Below are 26019 nucleotides of genomic sequence, written 5' to 3'. Positions count from 1 at the left end.
ATAAAGGTGTATTCCATAACGGGTTTGCGAATTGCTGTGCACAATGCTTTATTCTAAAGAGGTATCAGGAGGTGCTTCAGTTACCTGGATGCTCTAGGGTACAAACAAAAGCAGAATGAGGGGTGACCTCATTGCTCTCTACAACTACCTGAAAGGAGGTTGTAGAGAGGAGGGAGCTGGCCTCTTCTCCCAAGTGACAGGGGACAGGACGAGAGGGAATGGCCTCAAGCTCCGCCAGGGGAGGTTTAGGCTAGACGTTAGGAAAAAATTCTTTACAGAAAGGGTCATTGGGCACTGGCAGAGGCTGCCCAGGGAGGGGGTTGAGTCACCTTCCCTGGAGGGGTTTAAGGGACGGGTGGACGAGGTGCTGAGGGACATGGGTTAGTGATTGATGGGAATGGTTGGACTCGATGATCCGGTGGGTCTCTTCCAACCTGGTTATTCTGTGATTCTGTGTGATTCTGTGACTGTAGGTTTGCCTTTAGAACCCACCTCTAATTTGCTTTGGGGAAGAAGGAGGAAGGGCTGTGTGTGTTTGTACACAGGCTTTGGTCATAAATTCCAGGTATTTTGTGAGGAGACGCTTGCCGACAAAGCACCTGATATATTTCAGAGTTTCGAAAAAGACAACACATGGTCTTAGTATTGATCATTTTAATTAGATTCTGACGTACGCTTACAGCCTTCATACAAGCAACGACATTATTCCATGTATGTTATAGGTTTACTGAGGACCTTTTGAGGTTCAGAGTAGTCAGCTGGGACCAAGCCCACTCAGTGTGCTCGTCTGCGCCACAGCACACAAGCCCCTCTGCCCTCCCCTCGCGCTCCCCCGCCCCTCGCGCGCCCCCTCCCCTTGCGCGCCCCTCCCCTCGCGCGCCCCTCCCCTCGCGCTCCCCCTCCCCTCGCGCTCCCCGCCCCTCTGTCCGCCCCTCCCCTCGCGCTCCCCCTCCCCTCGCGCGCCCCCTCCCCTCGCGCTCCCCCTCCCCTCGCGCTCCCCCTCCCCTCGCGCGCCCCCTCCCCTCGCGCTCCCCCTCCCCTCACGCTCCCCCTCCCCTCGCGCGCCCCTCCCCTCGCGCGCCCCTCCCCTCGCGCTCCCCCTCCCCTCGCGCTCCCCGCCCCTCTGTCCGCCCCTCCCCTCGCGCTCCCCCCTCCCCTCGCGCGCCCCCTCCCCTCGCGCTCCCCCTCCCCTCGCGCTCCCCCTCCCCTCGCGCGCCCCCTCCCCTCGCGCTCCCCCTCCCCTCACGCTCCCCCTCCCCTCGCGCGCCCCTCCCCTCGCGCGCCCCTCCCCTCGCGCGCCCCTCCCCTCGCGCTCCCCCTCCCCTCGCGCTCCCCGCCCCTCTGTCCGCCCCTCCCCTCGCGCTCCCCCTCCCCTCGCGCGCCCCCGCCCCTCGAGCGCCCCGCCCCTCTGTCCGCCCCTCCCCTCGCGCTCCCCCTCCCCTCGCGCTCCCCCTCCCCTCGCGCGCCCCCTCCCCTCGCGCTCCCCCTCCCCTCGCGCTCCCCCTCCCCTCGCGCGCCCCTCCCCTCGCGCGCCCCGCCCCTCTCCCCGCCCCTCCCCTCGCGCGCCCCTCCCCTCGCGCTCCCCCTCCCCTCGCGCGCCCCTCCCCTCGCGCTCCCCCTCCCCTCGCGCGCCCCCTCCCCTCGCGCTCCCCTCCCCTCGCGCTCCCCCTCCCCTCGCGCTCCCCCTCCCCTCGCGCTCCCCCTCCCCTCGCGCTCCCCTCCCCTCGCGCTCCCCCTCCCCTCGCGCTCCCCCTCCCCTCGCGCGCCCCTCCCCTCGCGCTCCCCCTCCCCTCGCGCTCCCCCTCCCCTCGCGCTCCCCTCCCCTCGCGCTCCCCCTCCCCTCGCGCTCCCCCTCCCCTCGCGCGCCCCGCCCCTCCGTCCGCCCCTCCCCTCGCGCGCCCCTCCCCTCCCGCCGCTCCCCCGCCCCTCGCGCTCCCGGCCCCGCCCCCTCCCGCCAGCCCCCTCGCGGCGCTCGCTCCGGGCTCTCGGCGCGTTCCCGCTCAGCACCGCCCCGACCGGAGCCGCGGAGCGACAGGTGAGGCCGCGGAGCGCCGGTCCCGCGCGTTTCCCGCGAACGGCGAACCCGCACTTGGCGGCGCCCGAGGCTGCGGCCGCTGCACGGTACACGGGAAACGTAATTGGCTATAAAACCGTGATTTTCCGTGTGCAGAAAACGAAATCTGCGTTTGAGGGCTGCGGGCGGGCTGTGCCGCTCGTGCGAGCTTTCCGCGAGGCGCCGAAGCGGGCTGAGGCTTCCCCGTAACGAATGGAGTCAGTTACTCGGCAGCAATTGGATGAGGGAAATAGGAACGATGATGTTCACGGGTGTAATAAGGCAGCGGCTGTTTCCGTCTTTATGCCTTAGAGGAAACTGCTTGACGGGAGAAGGGGAAAGGTCCGTGTGATGTGCTTTTTAGAATTACCGCCTGCAGGGACGCGGTCTTTGGTCACCGCCCCCGAGGCGGCGGCTCCGCCCCGCGGCCCCGGCGCGCCGCGTTTGGAGCCCGAGCTGGGTCTGAGGAGGTTTGGGGAATGGCTTGGATGTGCTTGCGTTTGGAAAGCTTTCTTATTGAAGATGTGGTGTAGTTGCTTGGAAGGGATCTGCTCACGAAAGTCAAGGATTTTGCGCTTTCAGCAGCCGAAATGAAAGAGCGTCAGCGCAGCTGCCCGCGGGCGCCCTGCATCTAGGGCTGAGAGCCAAAACCCCACCCGGACAGAGCCCTCGGCGACAGGGGAGAACTCTTACAGCTCCCCTTTGCCCCTGGGGAAAGAGCAGCTGTGCTTTCGGTCCCTTAATGAGCTGAAAAAGACTTTTAGTTACTCAGGTGCAGAGGAAACTCCAAAGATTGTCACGCACCTCACAACAGCAGGAGACAATAGAAGAGGCTTTATTTCTGGATTCTGTTAAAGACACTAGTGGAAGTGTAATGTTGATTTCCGGCTTAAATTATACCAATAACTTAGAGAACTACACTAGTAAGCGGTATTCCATTCCTGATATGCAGAGCAAGTGCAAGAACAGCAGTAAACCCTGGAGTATCAGCCGTAACTATGCTCAGAAAAACAAATGCGCTCCTCAGCAGAGAAAGAAAAAACAACCGCAAACCCAAAACACTTCAGCAGAAAGTTAGGTTGTTCAAGTCTAAATTTATAGGTGGTTTCTTTGTACCACTCTTCCCTATTTTCATGAGGCACTTGGATGGTTTTGTACTTCTGGGGGAGTGGAGGCTGGGGAAGCCACAGAAGTTTCTGCAAGCTGCCTTTTTTTATTCAGTGCACCTCAAAAGCAGGAGTGGGTGTCGCCCAGCTTACTCAGGAAACAGTAAGTCAGTAAGGGAGTAAACTCGGGGCCTGTCAATGCATTCTGGTGATACAAATTTGAAAAATTAAAATCAATTATATATAATTTGTTTAAAAGAAATAAAATACTGACATTATAAGGAGGAATGTAACAGAAAGAAATAATTTCATTCGCTATACATTTCTGTCCCTGTAGAGCAATAATCTTGGAACCTGAACCACGGGCTTCCCTGTTGTGCTATTTTTACTAGTTTTCCTGGAAGGCGGTTTTGGTTTGAATGGCAAAACTGACAGTCTACACAGGTTTTTGGGTTTTTTTTCTGTCAGTATTATTTGGGGAGAAAACACCCCAGCTGGATCCTGTCCCATTATCTGTGTAGAGCAGAACCAGCTATGGGGACAGTCTCAGGTGTACCTGGGATCCAGGAAACTGCTTTGGCTATGCCAGTTGTCTGCTGTGAGAAAATTGCCTTCTTAATTTCCAACTGTGGCCCTCTTGGATTTGCTGCCAGCATCGCTCTCCTGGCCGAGCCTTTCTCAAGAGCAGACAGCAGGTGGGGGGCCCTATTTCCCGCTCTGATGCTTGCAGAGTAATTCCCAGGCCCTACTTTTTCATGGCATCTGCAGCTAATCGGCTGTGAACAGTGAGACAAGCCTGACTCCACTTCGGTGTCAGATATAACATCTCCCTGTCAGCTGGCACCTGAAGCCAGTCCGGGAACGCTTGGTGCCGGCTGCATGTCCCACGTTTACTGCACAGCTGCCTTGGTGTTAGTTTGTGGTGGAACAATGGGAAAAAAAGACCTATGTAAAAGGCAGTGAGGGAGTTGGAACTAGATGTAAAAAAGCAGGTAGAGAGTTGGAACTAGACGATCTTTAAGGTCTCTTCCAACCCAAACTATTCTATGACTCTTATGTGTCAGTTGAATTGGATACAAGGAACAGCAACACTGTTTGCAATCCTGAAGTAAAAGAAGTCTTGGGAGTTTGAGTTTCTTTGGGAAATGAGAGAGAAATATCATGGGGGATGTCTATTCCATGCAAACGTGTGCACTGCAATGCAACACTTTCGCTGAAATCCCATTTCTTTCTATGATGTTTCAGTGGAATAAAGACCCCAAGACTTGTAAATGCCAAGTCCTGTCAGACATCATGGACCATTTCAGTGAGATCTGTAGTTTAGCTGAACTTTTCCCTATCATATATGGAATGACTGCATCAGAAATCTGAACTGGTGATCGTCAGAGACAGAGCTGTGTGGATATTGTTAGCAAAAAGCTGTTCTCTGTAATTGTGAATTATCTTGAATGAGCCAAAAATTAAGAGATTCTGAGCCTTTGATGTAATTTATTTTTCCCCTTCCGTGAACAACATTTCTCCCCTCTAGGCTGTTTTAACATTCTCTTTTGAATAAATATGACAAATAGAAAAATAAAAATATAGGAACAAACTATGTAAACACAAGCCCTGAGGTATTTCAAGCAGACAGTGTAATTTCTATACCTGACATGCAATCTAAAGGTGCCAGTATGAAAATTTACTTTATGGCTCTGTAAATATTTCCTATCTTTCTTTCCTGCCTTGCACCCGCAAGAAAGGGTGAGAGGTTGAGGTAAGAGCCCCGTGGAAGCTGTGATAGTCACAGAAGCAGAAACGGAGGATATTAAAGTGCTGTGTGTCCTTCCCTGACCGTTCTCGCTCTTCGGTTGGCTTCCACAGCCCACTGAGATTCTACAGAGTAGCTGACAAGGCTCTGCTGCTTTTCTGGAAATGGGCTCCACTCCTGCACCAGCAGATATTCCATAGAGAGTCTTGCAGATAAGGGACTTTTGCATAAAGATTTTAGTGGCCCCTTTCACTCACAGACCTATCTGTGTGTGTCTCAGGCTATCTTGGGAAGCCTAAGTGTACTTTGCCCTGCAATTTCTCCCAAATGACTGTGTTATCTTGCCAGCTTCCCACCTCTTTCCCCCTCTTTAGCCTGAATCTCCTTGGACATGTTTCCTCCCCCAGAGCTTTCTGCATTTACATGAAGGGTCCAGTCCTAAAAAAAAGAATCCAGTCTCTGCATGACAGTGAAGTCAGTGGGTCTGCTCACGTGGATTAAAGTTTGCTGGAGCAGGCCCTTAGGCATTACAGTTTTTTAAATAAGGTCCATTTTTATTAGTTCTACTCTGTTAAGTCTTTGGAAAGAACAGTTACAAAGTGGATCATAGGTCTTGCTTTTTAAAGTGGCATTGGTTTTTCTACTAATTGTTGGCATCTGGGCTCAATACAGAAGGGTTTCAAGCCCTGTGTATGTACAGGTGTGTGCATGCTCCGGCACAGCGGGATTCTGGAGGAACTTGCACTCTCATGTGGACACACAACCTGTTGCATCGGCACTTATCTCCATAAACAAGGTACCGCACTGCAGGTACCTGCTCATGGGCATGTGTTTGTAAGAAGATGCATGTGCATACACAAAGTCTACAGATGTGTAAACTTTTAACTGCACACATACAAACATTAACAATCAAATTAGTCTTAGATGCACCTTTGCTTTTCTCATTAAAAAGGACATTTAAAAACTCCTTTTTGTTCACTTTGGTTTTACTGTAACTAATGCCATTCACCTGCTCACCTAGTGGGATACTTTCCTCTCAGTATGTTAAAACACTAATTAAAATGCATTACAATTATTAAATTGGGTAGAAGAGCACTTCTTGTAAAGTTTAGTCTGGAACTCCTGGACCACAGTTGTGCATTGAACGTTTTAGATCATGTCTCTTGTGTTACGGATCACACAGCACAGAACCATGCTGAATATCATGCCAAAGATCTAGAAGAGAAGGGATGCAATTTAGGGATCCACATACAAAATAGTTGCACAGCAGTCTGCGTATCAGAGCAACGTGAAGGTTCTTGTGGCAGTTGTGACTGCTTCTACCTACAGCCCCCAAGATATCAGACAATTGACATAAGAGAGATTTCACTCAAAGCCACCACTTGATCTGCTCACACAGGCTTCACTGGTCTTTGTTCTACACATTAAGGCCAGTGTAACAGCCCCAAATGTTAATATTATTAACAAAAACTTCACTGACATCAGCAACCGTGATTGCACCAAAAGGCTCTCTGTTTTGGAATGCTTCTATGTGGAATACTGTATGCACATCTGAATTATAGCAGAGGAGCCTTCCAGAGCAGCTGGGTCTCCAGAACTAGCGCTGAGCAGTGCAGTGTACAGAGGAAGCTTAGCTCTTAACACTTACTACTCAAGACCAAGGCTGTACAGTACATATAAACCCTATCCATGTTGGGGAACGAGTGAACTGGGTAGAACGGTAGAGGCAGAGAACAGTGGCCAGGATCTCCAGATGTTTCTTCTTTTCCACAGGCTGGTTCTCCAGAGCAGTTAGCAGCGACCTCCTGAGGCTTTGCTGCTGATATTGGAGAGGAGCAATGCTACTGGGCAGTTAAATGACCGAGTTCACATCTCACTTCATATCCCCTCTGCACACGGCTCCCATGGAAAGAGAGGGCTGACCAATCACACCCCAGGAAGGGTCAGAAATAACCATAAACGCACAGCTGTGTTCCTGCTGCTAAGGAGGGTATAATTTCATAACTTCTGCTGTCTGACATGGGAAGCTGTAGAAGAGATGTCCCTATTTGTAGCATACCCCTGTTGAGCAGGAAGGTTATTGGAACTCTGTCCCACCTATGTTGCTTTGTATTGTTGAGTGCACCTTCATGATTGTTTAATGTTCTGTTACATACATGAACTCTTTATCTGCTTTTAAGTGTCAACATAAGTCCATGAGCTTCCTGTTCAGAGCAGCTAGAGGTGTATTTCGTTACTAATATTCTGGCTCTTTGTGCTGCTTCAGACTGCTGCTGGTTTCAGAGCCTGAAAGAGGTCATGGCACAGGCATGCTGGAAAATGCTACGTTAAAGCCTGTGTAGTACTGTGCCTGCTCCCGCCACATCCTGGCAGCAGGGTGACATCTATTGGTCAAAGCTCTGGCATGTGGAGCAGACCTTGGGAATACAACTAACTGCATTGGGAGAAGGAGGATTGTGAGGGCTGCTTTGATGACACGGTTCAATGAAGCAGCTACCTGTAATTTGGTGCTGCACATTTAGGAAAGAAATGCTGTTCTGAAAACTATGCAGTTTAAATCCTGTTCCCTTAACAGAGGGATCACTGGATCTATGACCTAGAAAAGCTGAAAAAACTATTCTCACTGAACAGCACTACAGCCAGCATTTTCCTGGAGAGCTCTGCCTATACAAAGGGTAGGTGCTCTCTGTTCCTTAGGAAATCTAAGGAATGGATTCTCAAAAGGCCTAAAGCATCAGTCTGCACTTCCGCTGGAATAGGTGAAATGCTGCTACTGCCTTTTGCTTTTCAGTGTGGTTCACGTGCGCTCTGCGTTCCTACTATTACAACAAAATAAGATGGCCATTAGGTGCTTTGGACCCTGTCTAAAGATACAAAATGAACTGGTAAATGAAGTAATGCAAGCCTTCTTGTGCCATTAAGGGCAATTCCCAGTGACAGAGCACACTGAAGTTGATAAGACTAGCTGCATTTCTGAGTAATCTCACCTGTTGCTGCAAAACACCTTCTACAAAGCTTTGAGAAAGGGACAGGGTACTGTGCTCAAATATAGATTTGGGAATGAGAACGTGGGTTTACTCACTGTGGTGCCAGCAATTGCAACTCCAACAATTCCGACTAAATGCAGATAAGCATCAATTGTATTCTGGATTTCAACCAAGCAGTTCTATTAAAAACAAAATTGTAAGATTTTTTTTTTAGGCCTAGAAGAATACGCTCCAAGCATCTCCATCAGCTGTTCCCACTAAACAGCAGATACACACGAAATATGTTATCGCAGTCACTGTCCTAATTCTCCCTTCTATGCCTTGCGTTTTGTTGGACAATTTTCACAGCATATTCCCTTTCCTAGTGAGACATCTGTACCTCTTGCCTGTACAGGCTGGCACATGCAAGTCATTTTGTTACAAGTAATTTTCCCTAAACTGAAAAACCTTTACATGACAGGCCATGCTAAACCAGGAAGTTTGGCCCTTCAGATTGAGGTTGTACTCCCAAGCAGATCAGGAAACAAGTAACAGTATCTTTCTCAACACCAACAAAGTGCCTCGTGAGGAGTCTCTGCCCATCAGGGCAGGCACTTGCCAAAGCTCAGCCCTCAAGGGGCTTTTATTTTAGGACTCTGTTCTGCTGTGTCCTTACCACTGTTCTTTCCAGATGAGGCAATATGGCTCAGCTACCATGGGATGCTACCAGCAGGCTGCAGAAATGAGGGTTGATGTTCAATCTGACCTCCAATTTATTTCTGCCTCCACTCTGCTCTGTTTCATAGGGAATTTCACGCTGAAATTTGCAAAGTAAAAAGGAAGTTCTTCCTCTCCTTTACTTACATTATGTCTTAAATTTCACTAAACAATTGACATGAAAAAGTGATTAGAACAGCCAGAACGGAGGACACTTGCCTTTGGCATCTGGATATTCTCTGGACAGGGTAATTCCACTTCTTTTTCTATAGTATCTTTACCACAGCACTGGAGCTAAATGAAAGAGAGAGATGAAGAATCAAAGAAGGGGAAACTATAGATGTGTTTCATAGTAAAAGCGAGAAAATAAATAACTAAAAGAGAAACTATACAGATCCAGTAATAAATTTATTCCCTATAATAATCACTGCCTTGGGTAAGAGTTCCAGCTGTGTGGGCCAAAATTCTCAAAAAAAAGTTTCAGTTGTCTGAAGCCATAGCAAACAAGCGGATTTTGAAAAAACAGTTCCTGGCTTACAAGGAAACAGGAGTTGTTTAAGGAAGAGTGCAGAAAGTTCAAATAGCACATATAGAATTATGGGCAATGCACAATAACTACAGCAGAGAATGCTAAAATCTTTATTTTTTAACAAAACAGTGCTGGGTTTGGAGACAGTAATAAATCAGTGTTTCAAAGGGTTTGTTTTTCCTGTTTGCCTATCTCCCACAAAATGCTTGGAATTCCTCTTTGGGTCAGGAATAACAGCTATGGGAGAAGGACAAAAGGGTCTGAGGTTATGAAATGCTTGTTCTGATGAATGTGGGAATGCTGGAAGAAGCAGCAAAGCTGGGCTTGATCTCCATGGGAGGCAGTGTAGATAAAAAATGGACACAAATAGGGTTCATGAAGTCACAGGTTCTAATTCCGATTCAGACACTAGCTTTTTGGGTGGCCTGAACCAAGTCACATGTGCTTTGTGCTTGTTGTTATTGGTTCTGTCTACTCATATCTTCTGCACAGCAAAGAGCAGAAACATCAGCTGCCATTTAAAAGCCTGGCCATTCTTACTTCAAAGGTAGGGATCGCTTGGGATCTGAAACCCAGAATTCTGGAACCCGTGTTGTGAGTCCCTGGCTCCGTTTTGTGTAACGCTTGGTTCTGTTCTCTCATCCTTCAGTGGGAGGCATTCTGAATTTTGAAGGGTAATGTGACAGTAGGGTAGTAGTGCAAGGTATTAAAGCTCAGGAGGACTACTCACAGCCAAGTGGTAGCGATAGATAGTCCCATTGACCTTCCCTCCTGGGTTTTTCATATAGTCATCGTAAGTGTCTTCATAGATTTTTTGAGCTTCCTGTATTGCCTGCAGAAATCAGACTTTGCAAGTGAGTGACACATAAGTCTTACCCCCAGTCCGGCACAGACTTCTGGCTTGTGTTGTCACCCTCCAAACCAGAAAGTTATGCCTCGTAAACTGAAGCACCATGACTGGAAAGACTGGAGGTGGGGTGGCCTGATGTCATTCAGAGGGATGCTGCATGGGTCAGACTGTGCGTACGCTATGTTCTGTGATTTGGTTAGACACTATTAGTTGGAGAGGTGCAATGCGTGAATTTGTTTGCCCTCTTCCCAGGCATTACCCTCTTATAATATAGTTCTAATTGATGTTCCTTGTGGATATAAGGTTGAACCATACCTACAGATTTTCTTTAATAGAGGGGGGCAAAAACTGACACATTCTGACTTGTGGTAACACAAGCTCTCACTGAGTCCAGATAAGAATGTCAGTGTCTTCCTTCTTCCTGGAAGAAGTCTCCTGGAAAGTTTTCCTATGCAAAAACCAGGATGTAGGTCAGTTGGCACTGGGATTCCTAACCGCCTCACTATTACATTTCAAGTTGCTTGCTACTTACCGCTTTTTTGCCTATAAAGGCAAATACTCCAGCAGTGATCTCAGCTGCAAATATCACCAACAAGCAAGCAAAGAACTGCAAAGGAAGGAGAGATTCTTATATTAATATACCTTGCACAATTCTGCTTCATGTGGACTGCCAGTCAGTCCTTCATGCTTGCCCAGGCCTCAACAGCTCACACAAGGCAGGTAAAGCAGAGTCCATAATGAGGGGGTGATATGGAAACAGAAGCGGAAATGGCAAAGATGCAGCTTAGATGGTAGCTTCAGAAAAGACAGGAGGTAATTCCAGGAAATACATCATGAGACATGCAATGGAACTCCTACATGTATGGAAGCTCTGCAATGACTACAGGTGCCAGATTACCCAGTGAAACGACATAAGAGACTTCAGGTCTTGGACAGCAAACACCTTTCCAGTAATGACACAAAGCATATGCTTTTGAATGATTTTCCTGCATGGTCTAGTCCCTTGAAACTTTTTTACTCACTGTTCCAAGCAAGCATTGGGACTCCCGCGCTGCTCCACAGCACCCAAAAAATCCAACTGTGCTCATGAGAGCCCCTGCTCCCACCAGTACGTACAGTCCTGTGGAATATAAGAATTAGACAAGAATTTAGGGTTTCTCTTCCCAAAGTCTGTTTGTCAAAGCCACATATTTGTAAGCAACACTGCTCTCTGGCTCTCACAATGAACACGTTACAGAGAAAAGTTGCTCTTGCCACAGAAGGAGACCAACAATTTCTTCAGAATTCTTGGAGAACCTCATGAAGGCAAACAAGCAGGCTGCCGCCTTCCAAGTTTCTTGTCCCAAGGGCAGCTCAGTTCAGGAGGAACATTTGCCATACCATCCAGAACCACCTTAGAATGCTTCAGTGAAGAAAGAAAGGCAAAAAAAAAATCCAGCATTGCTAGAGGGCTCATTTCTGTGAAACCCAGGGCTGGAAATGCACTGTAACTGCTATGGTAGGGGTGGAACTTAAAAAGCTACCTGGCAGCTATGTGCTGTCAGTTGCCTGGCAGTACATAAAAAAGGGCATTCAGGAAAGGTACAGGCGCTACAGGTGTTCCTCTGAAATCAGTGCTTTGGCTGTAGGAAAAGCTGATTGCTGTTGGAAAGACGGGGATGGCTGGGGGTTAGAAGTGAATGAAGCAATGAATTTGCACTCTGGGAATATAATGAGTAGGAAGAACTGGCACAAGGAGTTAGCTACGCATAGACAAATTTAATGACAGAAAGGAAGAACAGCGAGAGGACAATGAAACAATCTTCAGAAGAGACTGCCAGTAAAGACCAGGTGTGAGAGAAGCACAGAACATGGCAGTTGTCAGTATAGCCCCATACACGGTTCAGGATGTAGAACCCTAGCTACATTTGGAGCTTGGCAGGACAAAAACTGTAGAGAAACTGCTAGAAATACTCACATTCAACAAGACTCTTCATATGGGCTTTGTCTAGAACAAAAGGAAGCCAGGACACAGAATTTTTCTTTCCTCACTTGTAAACTTACAGTCAATATATCTGTTCATGTGTGGCATCAGTTCCCATCATACTGCAACAATGCAGTTTGTGCCCTGTCTCTGAGTACCATGTCACATAGCCAAGTACAACAGGCTCAGTGCACTGCCTTGAAATTATAGTCTTTGTCGTGTGTGGACAGTGTGGAGGATGCGCAGCAATCTGCCATGTCAATCCAGCGCTATTAAAAACAGTTTTGCTTCCCTCATGCTGTTAAGAGAGGACAGTGGAGCTGCTGCCTGTGTGCACTAGAGGGCACGGTGAGCCTTGCTCCCAGCTGTGACTGCCCAGACTTTCCATGGGAACGTTTAGTATTCTCAGCTTAAACATTATTTTAAAATCTAACTGAAATCTTTGGAGGTAAGAGAGCTGCTGGCATTTATTGTCAGCAGGCCTTGTGTGACCTAGACTAGAGACCCCCACCAATGACAGTTTGCAATGATTGCTAGGAAAAAGGAACAAACAATCAATCAATACACAAGTGCAGAGCATCCAGCTACTCTGTCCCACAGATGCAGCCTGCATAGGAGAAAGCAAACTCCTGCCTGCTGCCCATTTGTTGGTGCATCCCTGTTCAGTCACTGTGCATCAGTCAGATACCTGTCCTAGCTATTGTGATCCTTCTCCCCTCCGTCCTTCTTGCTCTGGTATCTTTCTTGTGCCAAGGACTGCTGCAAAGGAACACATTCTGGTGAACAGCAACAAACCAATTATAATTAATTTGGTTTTGTCGGGTCTGTGATGCCAGATATGTGGGAATCACTGATGACTGTGCTGGCAGCTCATGTCTGCATTTCTCAGTTGTTAATATTCAGCATCTTGTGAATTACTAGGACTGAGCATTCTTCAACATAATACTTGTACACATATTCACACCACATTGGTGTTTAGGGAGGGAGGGATGTACAAAGATTTGTATGGCTCCCAAGAAAGGTCAGCCCCTTGCGGAAGGTGAATTGGAAAAGACAAAACTACTCTCAGGTGAGGAACCTGCTGTTTAGTTGCTGAGCACCAAACCTGCCCTTTTCAGAGATCACCATGGGAACAAGGGGAGCATAATTACAGACACATTTCCTGCCTGCCACTCCTGACTCCCATCCCTGTAATTATGAATCTGGCAGCTGAGCAGAGAAACTTTTTGATTAAGATGATTGGAAAGAAGTCTTCCCATTTCTTTTTGTTATTTCCATCAAGCATAGACTCTCTGAGGTTGAAGGGTGAGACCACTTTCAGGAGTTTGGATTTGCTTCTGTCTGAGAAACAGCCTGAAAATTTCTCTCGCATGACTCACAGTTAAACCACTACCTCAGTCAGAACTTCCCTTTTAAGGCGGTTACAGGAAGAACTCGCATCACTCACTAAACAAAGTGGGGCTTGCTGTGTGTCTGGCCCCACAGCTGAGCCAGCCAAGAGTTTAAAACCACCTTCTTCCATCTTCTATGCAGGAGAGTTCACTCCAGATGTTGTCCTTTCTTAGCTTGGACTCGGAGAAGCTGGTACTTGGAGAGCTATGTCTAGGTGGAAATACTGATAACACTTAAAACTTCCACAAAACTAAAGGTGTTTTTATTCACCTGCTATATATACACACTTAATCTTTGACACGGGAATGAGACACTTCAAAAAAAATTTCAAAGGGACCAGGTTCTTTGTCAGCTTGCACTGTGAGGTCTCCTAGCACCCAAATCCTGGTGTGCTCAACCGGAAGATGGTTTCCAAGAAGGTTTTCAAAGAAACAGATTCAGAAACCTCTTAGATGGGTTAAGAATATAAGGCAGGGAGCTAGTATTTCTATTCCTAGTGGGCTATAGGCAGCAATGTAGGCACAATCATCTCAAATTCTTGATAGGAATAGACCTGAAGTGAAAAGTGAGACTCTCCAGGAAGGAAAGAAAAATAGGTGGCAGTGTATAGTCTTCTTTGGAATCACAGCATTACCTAGAGACATCACACACTGACAGCCATTGAGTTAGTCCAGTTAGGATCAGCAAAGTAGACAAATCCAGAAATTTGGTGGTGTTAATGCATTGCTATGCCATAGTATCATGTCAGAAGTTACTACACTTTGCTAAAGCCTGTTCCTTTAAAAAAAGCAATGGAAAGCAAAGCCTTAATCAGGTTCTAATTGTAAGCGCCTCCATTGTAAAATACAAAGCCTTGGCATGACCTCCAGTTTGGCATCTAACGCACAGCAGAGGAAAAAAGAAAAGGAACCCTTAACGTACAGTCACAAAATGGAACATGTTTAATACGTAGGAACTCTGACACAAAAACGCTCACGACAAAGCTCAGCACGGCAAAAAGGAGTGTGCAGTCAGATGGAGGCAGAGAGCTTGTTTGGTGAATGAAGCGTTCTGAGGAGGCTGTCCAGCTGCAGCTCTTTGTGCAGCAGGTGTAGAAAAGGACGAGAAAGGAAGCAAATGGTAGCTGCTTGTGTGAAAATTTTCTTCTTAGCTCTGTTCATTTCCTGGTTCCTAGTTTTGCCACTTTTATCTGTGCCTGCTAAAGAGGAGAGTTTGACCAGTCTGAGTTCATGGCCAGCACACAGCCCACACCACAGCAGAGAACAGATGGAGCGCATACAGGAACAGGAGTTGCGGTGGCACTGGGGAGAGCAAATGCTGCTTCTAAGGGCAGAACCCCACCCTCTGCGTGACTGCCCACAGCTTGGGAGCAGTTACTGCACCCGCATGCACGACCCAAGTCACTCTCAGACCCTGAACGGAAAGGGATGAAGAGACACATTCAAAGAACTAAAAGCTATGTGCAAAATGCAACAGAAAATTGGTTGGTCTGAGGAGACACAGCCAGGACACTGATGACAGCAAGGGGTACTGGAGGAAATACAGACTTCTGTGTAAACACAGAAGGATGACAAATGTCATGAGACTGGGTTTTTTTTGGACAGAGCCTATTCTCTTGACTGTTTTCATGGGGATATATTCAGGTTTGGGGGTGGTGGGTGTCTTTGTTTTGTTTTAGTTGTGCGAAAACACCCACCCACTCAAACACGGAGATTTGTATAAGCCGTTAAGAGAAACTAACACTTCTACTTTTAGCAGTAATTTCCCTTCTGGCTCAAAATCAGAGAGTGTGAGAGGGGAGAAACCCATACTGCAGTTATTATTTCATTTTGCAAAGAACAAATTTGGAAAGCAGTAAAGTGGCATCTTTTCCATGTGCCTGATTTTTTTTTTGGTTCATCCCACAGGAAAAATTATTTCCTGAAAGGAAAATGTCAAATGGGGGTATTCCCAGTGAAAATTCCAACATGAGGAATCCCCATTTTCTAGCAGACTCTGCTTTGCAATTACAGGGGGAATTAAAAAGTTACCTGGCCACCTCCGAGCAATCTATGGCTCCCAGTAGTGAAAAATGGCAAATCTGCCACTCAGCAGAGATCTCTAGATTGGCTTCTGAGTTCACGGCACAGATTTCTTCCATAAGATCCTCTCTCCTCATCAACCCTACTGGGGCCATACCTGCAGACAGTGGATCTGCATGTGCAAAGATGTCCTCAAGAAGAATAAAGGGTTTTCCGTGTGTCATTTCTGGATGAGCAAAACCTTTGCGATTAGCAGCGAGTACAGAAGGCAGAAGAGAGGGATGGAATATTTTAGCTGCTGACTGCAGTGTATTTATGTGTATCAAGAGTAAGGGAGGGATCAGCCCCAATTTTAGAAAACTGTTCATACTCCACCAAGAGAACAAACAGCTCTGTTCTTGGTGTAAGGGATCCAGCAGTGGTAATGCCGGGAGTCCTAGAACGCAGACATGACTGAAAGGGGTTTTCCTAAGGTTGTATGTGCATTACAGCCTGGGAGGCAGAAGTGCTTCTCCACAAGACTGAGGCTCTCAAGCCCTCAGTACAGCACAAAGGAACCTGTAGTGCAAATGCACTGTTGGAAAAGACAAGGAGCACACGAAGGGGTTGGAAATAATGGGCCAGACAGGGAGACTTATGGGTTGTATCTGGTGGCAAAGTCAGTTTGTGAAACAGGCTTTTTACTAGAGATTACCATTTTTGTGTTAATAGATTTTCTAATGTTTATCTATAAAATACATATACAAAACTAGAGAAGAGAAGCAGAGTCCTCTGAAGGAAGATTAATTTCTTAATTTGAGCCTAATGCACAAACATACTTAAATGTCTCATATGAATTCAACAGCCATTTTATGGCTCATCTTCCTAGAACCACAAAAGCATTACAGATACCAGCCAGTTTGTAGGCTTCTGCTGATGCTCAAATCCTGAATTTCAATCTAAAAGCAACCTCATTGTAATGTAACATCCCAGTTCACAGCCTCCCTCTCCCCACAGAATATCACCCCCTGTTATATATCTTGCTTACTTGTACCTTACAGCACTAAATAATGACGTCCCAGATTCCCATAAGGCAAAGTATGTCAGCTATTACCTTCTCAGCAATCTCCAGTGTCTCTGGCAATATCTGCTTCACACTATACCAGCCTTCTCTGAAGTCAGGTGTAATCTGCATACCTCTGTTGGGTGGATATGTACTATTGCAGCTGAACTTCACAGAATCCTGTGGCAATGGATTCTACTATTTAATGATGGGAATAGTGTGAAAAGCTTCCTTCAATGGAAGTTGTTCATAGTGCGTGGTATGATAATAATCTTATCAAGCTTTAGCACTTTTTCTAGTTTTATTGCATTCTTTTTGACCAGAACCACAAAAGCATTCAAGACACTGAGGGCACTGGAAACCTCCACAATGATATCCAGATTTTTCAGCTGGATTCTGATTTCCTTTCTTAATGATTCCTGACATTTATATGCCGTTTTGACTGCAGCTAAGCAAGGTGCTTTTGTCAAGAGCAATCGATAGTGATTCTGAGATCACGTTCCTGTGTGGTTGTAGCTAATTCAAAGTCTGACAGTGTTTATACTGCTTAGATTTATCTGTTACCGCTTCTGTCACTTTACTTTACTGGTACTGCATTTTGTCTGCCTTTTTAGTACTCGGTCATTTGGTATTCTGAAATCCTCTCACATTCTCAGCAGTCCTCACTGGAGTAGGAATTAACCCTGTGTATGTATGTGCATACACTTCTGTGCAGATATTGGCAACAATTACACATTTCTAAAGCTTAAATGCATGGGCTCTAAGCCACTCAAACCAGAAGAGAGAGGATGGCCATGATATGTTCACAGAACTCTACAGCCCTCACAGCAGCAAATGCTGGGACTCTGCAGGCAACTCTTTACCCATCCCAGTGCAGATGAAGTGCTGAGACAAACCAAGCCAGCTCCATCAAGCCCTCTGTGGCTGCTTTTGAAGGGACACTCCACAGAAAGGGAGCAAAAGGCTTTTTTATTGCTGCTTAATTTTTGTAGCAGACAAAATGCTTTTTCTCTTAATGGCTTCATAGCAGATGGTGCCATTGTATGTCCAGCTCGGTCAGCATGAGCTACAACACAGGGTGTTTCCCTTGGGGTACAACAGGTAATCCCTGCTTCATTCTTCTTCTAGAGGTCGGTTCTAGACCAGTATCTAGAGCAGAGCTGGTCCTTGTAAAGAAAGTGTTTATGAAGAACAAACCTCATAACTGAAAACCCTGAGCATTCCCAGAGTTCAGTGTGCTGCTGTAGCAGGAGGGAACATTGGGATGTCTTTTTGCTTCATGCTGGCCTCATGCCAGCTTTGTCCCCAGCCACTGGCTCAGGTGGCTGTTCCTACAAAAGCAGGAGTGCTGCGCGTGTGGTACTGGGCTCTACCTTGGGCAGGCTGACCCAAATCAGACAGAGCAGACACTGTGTGCTGCTCCAAGAATGGTACTGGCCGTTCAGCAGACACAGCAGCGACAGAGCGGCTCGTGGTGCCCAGAGGAGGGAGAAGAGGGTGCCTCAAAGAAGGAAATTATATTATCTGTTAGCTCAGCTGTTGCCGCTGCGTGGAACCGGCTGCCTTTTAGACAGCTACACACAGACAGCAGGGTGGGAGAAAGGTTTACCCAGGAGGAAAGTTTAAAAGGCAGAAAGCATGAAGTCCATTAACATGCTTAAGTGATTAATTGGGGGGGGGGGGAAGCCTCTTGAATCTCAACCTCTTGCAAACGTAAAACAATGAACCTTATTCACACATGAGAGCAGGACCATTTGATGCTCTTCCTGTGGTATTGCATCTTTACACAGAGACTACTTCACCAATAGCTCTCATTTTAAAGGCTGATTGAGTTTGAGATGCTATGTATTTTGTAGAGAAAATACTGTTGACTAAGGGTATAGTATTGGACTCCAAAATATATGAACAGAACTACAACAAAATGAGGCACAGAAGCAGAGAATTACAGTTTACATGGATTTAACTGCTGGCCAACTCTTGTTTGTATGGGCGCCCTCTACTACGGAGAAAAACTACTAATATCCTTCAACTCCAGACATGACTTCATATCCTAAGGTATGCGCCATCTAACTGTACCTTTCAAAGCCAGAATGATCACTCATTCTCACAGACCCCAAGGAAGAGCCACAGCCACCCTGGTTTGGTCCTGATGAACGCCTGGAACACAGACTGGACTGTGGAACTAGAGCAGAGAACGTGACATAGCAGACAGCTGGTGAGCTCTGACTGTGCAGAAGCAGTGCTTCAGTGCTGCCAGTTACAAGAAAGAATCATCCAGATGGATTCATTCACGTTCATTGGGGTTTGTTACTGTTTCTGACAGGGCTTGTTGAGTACATACACTTAATTTTTATTGCTACTGGCAGTAATGTGACCCTCTGCACTTCATTTATTAGGAATACGGAGAGTTTGTCCTTCATGTTATCCAAGGAACCAGAACAGACTTTCCTCTTCTTCCACTGAAAACAAAGAGGAGAGAATAGGTTTCTTGAGCTGACCCTTAAAAATTCTCTGTGCTAGCTTTTACTTCATAGATCCTCAGCTTGCACTCAGCGGACACTTTGTCTTCACTTTGGTGCTTTAGGTATTTTTAAATTTAAGAACAACTCTACTACAAAGAGTTAATTAAAGACCAATTCATTGTAAGACAGCAGTGCTGACTTCTTGGGTTCACACAAGCATCTCTCTTTCCCTTTTGACTACTGCAGACTTTCCTGCCCAGTAAAAAGCCTTGCCAGAGTCTTGGTACAGGAGTCTCAAGAAGGACAAACAATCCAAGGGAATTCCCTTTACTCTACAGATCTTTTCTCCATTTGGTCATACAGTGTCACAGACAATGTAGATAAAGAGGTAACTGCCAAGATATTGATCTTTGCTGAAATTATCTTGGGTTTTTTTGTGTCCTTTTTTCTTCCTCTATGGTAAGCTAAGAGAGGAATATTTGAACTCTACCAGAGCTAACGGCCATGGAACAGGAAAGCTACAGTTCTGCTTCACCGCTTGAAGCACGGGCACATAAAAATGCAATATGAGATATTGTTACTGCCACCACAGTGGGAACTCCAAAAGCTGGGGAGCTGCAGAGAGAAGGCGTCCAATTTTAGGAGGCCGATCTTGTGTAAGATACATCTGGTAAAGTGAATGGAGAACTGTATGGGTCAAATAGTTCCAATTTCTGTCTTTCACATCGTAGGTTAAAAACCTGCAAGCTGCAGTGGGGAATATGGATCACTGAACACAAAACCACAAGCAACAGAAAACTTAAGAACACAGATGTGCTTGACCTCAGCGCTGCTGCCTGTAAGTTGTTTGCAAACCAACAAAAACATTTCAGTGGCTGGAAAAGATGAACAGGTCAGGTTGCCAAGTCATGGCCCAAACTGTTCCAGGGGGGCAGAAAAGACAGCTAGACTGCTGGTAAAGGACAGGGCTATTTAAGGAGACTCACTCTGGCCTAATGGAAAATGCAACGATATAATTATCAATTATTTTAAACTAAAACAACATTTCAGATCCAGGAAAAAAAAAACGTCACAAGGAAGCACAGGAGAAAAGTTGGTTAGATTCAGCTGGCAGCTCAATCCAGGTACAAAAAGAGCAGAATGTGCTGCCCTTTAAAGCAAGAAAATGAGATGTTTTCCACAAGATGGTGATTCTGGGCAGTGCTTCAACCTTCAAAGCAAACTGAATGCAGCTACCCTGTTGTTCCAAGCACTGATACAAAGTTGATTTGATTGCAAGGGCTTGGGTTATCACAAGGCAGCCACAAAAGCCGTCAGTGGAACAGAGCTAAAGAAGTTATTTTTAAATATACGGCCATATGTTTATATGTCCTCATAATGAGGATCTGCTTTCTCTTTCATCCCTCTGGGCAGCTGCTCCTTGTGTGCTGCACAGCGTTCCATATTAAGAATTCCTATGCAAAATTCTGGCCGTTACCCAGGATGCGTGTTACTGAGCAAACATACAGAGCCTGACAAACAGCGCTCCCAGGGTCTCAGTGAGAAGGGCCCCATGCACACTTGTCACGGGGGACTAGAGCCGAAATCTCCTAGAAAGATAAAGCTTTTGAGTGTGACCGTCAAGTGCAGCCTTGCCTGCTGCAGAAAACACTGTTTCTGGACTTATCACCATCCCTTTACTCTTGCCCTAGTCACAGCTTGTTAACAGCCTCAGGCTTCTAAATGGCTGCCCCATCAGATGCTCAGAGATCAAAATGGTATTTAACATGATCTGCAAAGAGGGAGGACAGCAGAAAACTGTTTAACAGGAATGCTCTGTTCCGAGCACAATGCCTATTACAAAAAAGGGCCAAACCTTTGTTTTAGAATTCAGTCCAATGTGCAAGTTTAAAAGAATTCTCAACATCTTTATGTCCTGTTCCTTAGCGCTTCCTCTGCTGGCAGTTAGATATTACAGCATACAGCTCTATAAATACATGTTACAGACCAATACTGTAATGTCACAATGTATGTTGAAACTTTTACAAGAAGGTTCGCTAGGACTTCCCCAAATTAACAACTCTGAACAGCATTTTGTCATTCTAATCAGGACTGAAGCAGAATAAATCTTCTAGAGTTTTAAATACGCATGTGCCAAAGAATGTCTTATTTACACAGTGTTACAGCCTGCACTGCAAAGTTGTGATATGACTGTGGTGTCAAGAGTTCCAAGATTCAGCACAGGAAATTCAGCAGGTGTAAACTGGATCTGGAAACAAAGTTGTTGATCTAATACGCTGCTGACCTAGGAGCTCAGATGTAAGAGAGAAAGTAAATCATACTTCCTGACTGTCTTTATCAGTAGAGAGGCTACAGGGTACTTTACAGTAGCCCTCGGGTCACAATCAAATTTTCAGCTGAATGGTTTTGTTCAGCCTCATAAAAGCCCACAGAAACTTTGCTGGATGTATGATTCTACCCATCTGTTCCCACAGTACTATGCAGTCAGTTCTGTGCCTCTTGCCTGGCTGCATATGTTATAGAAGTTTGGGGTTAGGACTGCGGTGTATCAGAGTCAAGGTCTGCACTAGGTGAATCAGGGTATTTAAAGTAATGGTACAGTCCAGGCAATATTCCTGTGATGGGTAACTGACTGCTACAGGACATCTTGGCTCAGCTTCCATTCCCAGCCACCCTGTCTGCGTGGCCTGATCAACGAGGGAGGACTCGGGATTCATTTACACTTGGCATTTCTAGGTGGCAAAAATGTTTGCACCAACTGGATTTTATTCAGTCCATCTCCAGGGGTCCTGTATTAAGACAAAACCAGCTGACTCGTCTGGAAGGATGTATTGGTGAGCCCCATCTTCTAAGAGTCTCTGACCCATCTCAGCTTGTATTCTGACAGTGGTAGCACAATTCACTTAAGATATGTGAGGACTGGATCAAATCTGAGAGAGGAGTTCAGTTAGGCCTAAGGAAGTTGGTGCCAAGGAGAGAAAGGATGAAAGCCATCATGCACATGACACACAGCTCCAGAATGTCCACTTTTGTGTAGTTCAGCCTAGGAAATGTTTGCCTTCCTATAATTCAATGCATAAGGTGTGTTGCATGCTGCAGGATGAAACTGGGACTAAAGGCTGCAATCATTCCAGGCTCTTCAACTTACCCATGAAGAAATATTCTGGAGACTTCTTGTCTGAAGCAAAGTCTGCCATAACCCCACCGAAACGCAGCCATAGACCAAAGGCAATAATGGCCAGTCCTGCCAGCTGAAAAATTAAACAGAACAGTCAGTACTTAAGTCACCATTGCCTAGAGAGCATCAAAGAGGTGTTGTGTGCACCTTATACCTTCTGAAATCCCACAGCTCAGGATTGCACTGTCATAAAACTCAGGAAACACTTGCAATGTTTGATAGTAGAATGCGCTTCTTTCTTCCGCTCTTCAGTGTAGTGGTGCTTCTGAACTTACCAGTGACTTGCAAACCTTTTAAGTAAGCTCACTTAGTCATCGGAACTTGGCCTGGATTGCAGTGGGTAATGGAGAGGGGCCTGGGGTATGTGTGGAGGGGAAGTGAGTGCCCATGAGAACAGCCAGGCTGCAAAACCCATGAGGAACCCTCGGCCCTCCTTGCTCCCCATCAGAACTGCGCTGCAGTCTAGCAGCCTGCAGGAGACCCTAGGGGCTCAGGTCTGGAGTCCAGATGCTGGTCCTGTAGGAAGAGCACCCTATAGGGAAGTGCCGTGTGATCAGAAGTGAAGCCCTGCTGGCTTTTAGGCCACAAGTAACTTAATTGACTGGGATTTTTACAACCCTCCAAGCAGTTTTAAGGCTAAATATCAGACTTTTGGGCTGAGGCGTACCCCCTGTCCCCTGTATGTATCACAGGTCCAGTCCTGCATCACTAGATATTATGGTGCCGTAGAAGCCAGCTAGAGCTCTAAATCATCATTCCAAATAAAGGAGACCACCCGCCCACTCACAGCTGCTGCTGCTGCTGCTGCTGCGCGGCTGGAAGAAGGTTCTGATCAGAGGCTGTGTTCGGGATGTGCTGAGGCTCAGAGTGTTTGGACCAACTGTGACAGGGCATTTTTCTGTAAGTCACCACAGGACCCCCTGCCAGAGCTGGGGTAGGGGGGGCAAAGGGTTGTTAAGATGTACAGTCTCCCAGACCACAGAAATGACTAAAGCAGATGATGGGTGCTGTAACAGAGCCAGAAGGGCCCCCTGCCACCTTGGTGAGAACATCTGAACGTCCCGGCACGCAGGCACGGGCTCAGCCTTTGGGCTGCTGGAGCACACCAGGAGTACTCTCCCGTCAGTCCTGCCAGCGCCTCTGGCAGTTCGCACGAGCTGGGGATGGACGTCCCCGGCCCAGCTGAGGAGACGGTTTCTTCCATCTCGGTGAAAAGGCAATTAACAAAACACAGCGATTGTCGCTTTGTGAGGCGGCATAACGCGGAGCTTTGTCCTCGCGGCGGCTCGCAGCTGCAGCTGGGCAGCATCACCGCCCGAGCGCCGCGCCGCCGTCCCCAGAGCGCGAATAAAGGAGGCAGAAGCCCCAGACCCCTCGCTCCAGGGAGCTCGCACCGCATTATACGTGACTTCTTTCTGAAAAGACGTGAATCGGAAAGAAAAAGCCATTTAAGGACTTAGCGTCGCTAAGTGGTTTCCAGTGTGAAAAGCGAAAGCGGGGAGGGAGCCGCCGCGCCGCCGAGGGACTCGGGGGGCTCCCGGCTCGCCGCTCCCCACCCCAAGCACCCGGTGTGCCGAGCGAGAGGCGCCGCCCGCCCCGCCCCGCCCGCCGCAGGTGCCGCCGCTCACCCAGAAGGTCAGGTTGAAGATGAAGAGCAGGATCTTGGCGCGGCGCATCCCCCGGTGCCCCGTGCCCATGGCGGGCGCCGGCAGCTCCCGAGCCTCGGCCCGACTGGGGCGGCTCTGCGGGGCGGGCGGCGGGCGGCGCCGGGAGGCAGGTGCGTGGTTGGGCGCGGCGCTACGGCCCGCCCCGGGGCGGTGGCGGCGGGGCCGGGCTCAGCCGGGCCGGGCTTGGCTGCGCGGGGTCCGGCTCAGGCGGGTTCGGCTGCGCCCGGCTGGGCTGGGCTGGGCTCGGCTCCGCTCGGCCCCGGCCGCCATCCGCGGCGCGCACGTGCCTCAGGCGGGCCGGGCCCTCGCGCGCTCGAATGGCGGCCGGGCGGCGGCGGGAGGAGGGCCCCTGGCGGCCCGGCCCCTCGCGCCTCCGCCTCTGGGCTCAAGACTTGAACAAAAGTGCGGTTTCTGTTGTCTGAATCTAAGACCTTTCTCCTCTTACAGTTTGTCTCCGCTGCTGTTCTGGTCGTGGTGTTCGCTGCGGAGGAAGCTGCTGCGGGTTTGGCGAGGGCACGCGAGGTAAGGTGGAGTCATGTGAGAAACTGTGGTTTCTGTGTTAAACGTTTCCTCTCGGCACGGAACGAATGAAGCAGGTATTTCCTTGGTCATGTTACCGTAAAGTAACTGTGCGGTTTTACCTATCTAGACTGTTCTCATGTTTAGAACAATTTTTTTTCCCAAGGTGTGTATGGAAACTGTGCAGAAAAGGCATTGGCAAAGACACTCGGATCTCGTTATTTCAGATGCAATTGCCCTCATCTAACGATCTGGTAGTACTGGAGGATGTTGGAGGTGGTTTCTCGTTTCACACACTTTGCTCTTTACTTTCAGCTGCTTTAAAACCTGGGAGCGTTTTGTGCAAATAAACTGAAAGAGTTTATTTTAATTGTAACGCCAGAGCTTGATTAAGAATCTTTTGTTCTGTTTTAATCAAATACACTTTGTTTGTTTGTTTGTTTCTTTTTTTAAAGAATCATAAGCCTACCTTATGACACCACATAAACCCTTCAGTTTCTCTTTTCTGCTTCAGAGGGATGCCGTGCTGAACTACTAGGGCTGATGTTTTCCTTCTGAAAGAACAGAAACATGAATCTAGTTGAATAGACAAAATAACTTAATGGCAATGAGATGTATCAAACATTAAGAAAAGATGTTATTACCCTCTTTATACCTTTGAAACAATATAAAAATCTAAAAGAAGGAGCAGTTTTGCCTTAGCTTATGATAGGCAAATAAGTTTTTTTAAAAAACTTTAAACTCGTTTACCAGGCTTCTTTGCTTCTCTAGTAATGTTGATGCTAGTTTTCTCTGCACATTTAGCATTGGCTCGTTCAGCCTTCACGAGCAGGGGTCTCCTTGCTACATAATTCTTGAAGTGTATTAAATCCAATTGATCTGAATCTAAATTTATCAGGAAGGTTTTGCTCTTTCCCGGTAGCAGTTTCAACTGGTGTTGTGAATAATAGCATGGGTTTGACGTTCTGCTTTATGGGGCTGGGTTTTTCTGGTGATTTGTTGTTGCAGGTGCATTTCTGTTAACATTCCATTGCTTTGGGAGGAAAGTTGGCCAAAGTGATGGGTGTGTGTTCTCTTGTCTCGTGCTTCTGACTGTGTTCCGGAAGTGCGAGTTCATTCAATATAGGCTTGAGTCAATGTTTATGTGCTGATTTACTACCAAAAGCATTTCAGAAGCAGTGATTTAGCATGTTCTGTATCTAAAATGTGTACCCAGGGCTACAGCAAAGGGGCCAGCAGAGTCTATTCACAGAGCATTAGCCTGCAAGCTGCAGTCTTGGTCCTACTCCCCTCACTGACCCTGTTTGGCCAAACTTCTGTGGAGGTTCTGTAGTATAGAATGTCTCTTCTTTCTCAAGGCAGAGCTAAAGATCCTCTCTCAAAACTGTCCTTTAGAATTCCACTATTTCTCACTGAGCTCCTTTTTCGAGTCCTCATTATCTGGATCTAGCAAAACCTGTGCCTAGGAGTTAGTGGCAGCTTGCGACACCAAGGAACCATGAAGAAAATTCCCTTTATTTTTTCAATTTCAAAACAAAACCCTGTATTTGAATAAACACGATTTTCAAGATTTTGTCATTGCGAATTGCAGTCCAGGTTCCAAGGGCAACAAATGAAATTTATATATGGGTTTTTATTTGGCTATTGATAAAACCTTTTAATCGTGGAGGCGGGTTAGTTCTCCGCAGCAGGGGCAGGAGGCGCCTCTGCCCGCACGATTCCCGCTCTCCGGGGGCGCCGCGGCGGGTGCGGGATCCTGCGGGAGTCGCTCCTTCCCGGGGCCGTTGTGGTTAAAGCTCACCAGGAT

General features: G+C 47.3%; 1 protein-coding gene across 1 annotated transcript; it reads right to left on the bottom strand.

The window, feature by feature from the left end:
- Positions 1 to 5923: 5923 nt before the first annotated feature.
- TSPAN2 (tetraspanin 2) lies at positions 5924 to 23768 on the bottom strand. The gene is made up of 8 exons (XM_069875902.1): positions 23655 to 23768; positions 21997 to 22099; positions 10991 to 11088; positions 10501 to 10575; positions 9849 to 9950; positions 8809 to 8883; positions 7989 to 8072; positions 5924 to 6121 (listed from the first exon to the last, which is right to left on the bottom strand). The coding sequence occupies exons 1-8, from the start codon at positions 23721 to 23723 to the stop codon at positions 6056 to 6058; spliced, it is 672 nt and encodes a 223-aa protein (XP_069732003.1). The 5' UTR covers positions 23724 to 23768; the 3' UTR covers positions 5924 to 6055.
- Positions 23769 to 26019: the final 2251 nt, after the last annotated feature.

This window comes from Phaenicophaeus curvirostris, chromosome 24, assembly GCF_032191515.1.
Source record: "Phaenicophaeus curvirostris isolate KB17595 chromosome 24, BPBGC_Pcur_1.0, whole genome shotgun sequence".
In the NCBI taxonomy this organism is placed as follows: domain Eukaryota; kingdom Metazoa; phylum Chordata; class Aves; order Cuculiformes; family Cuculidae; genus Phaenicophaeus; species Phaenicophaeus curvirostris.
This window is presented reverse-complemented; position numbering and strand designations above follow the sequence as displayed.

What these genes read in the sequence shown, in the direction of transcription:
- TSPAN2 (XM_069875902.1), bottom strand. Translation starts at nt 23,723, where the DNA reads ATGGGCACGGGGCACCGGGGGATGCGCCGCGCCAAGATCCTGCTCTTC. An exon ending in TCCAGAATATTTCTTCATGG is followed by an intron (nt 11,089 to 21,996) that starts GTAAGTTGAAGA and finishes TATATTCCACAG; the next exon opens with GACTGTACGTACTGGTGGGA. An exon ending in CCCAATGCTTGCTTGGAACA is followed by an intron (nt 10,576 to 10,990) that starts GTGAGTAAAAAA and finishes CTTCCTTTGCAG; the next exon opens with TTCTTTGCTTGCTTGTTGGT.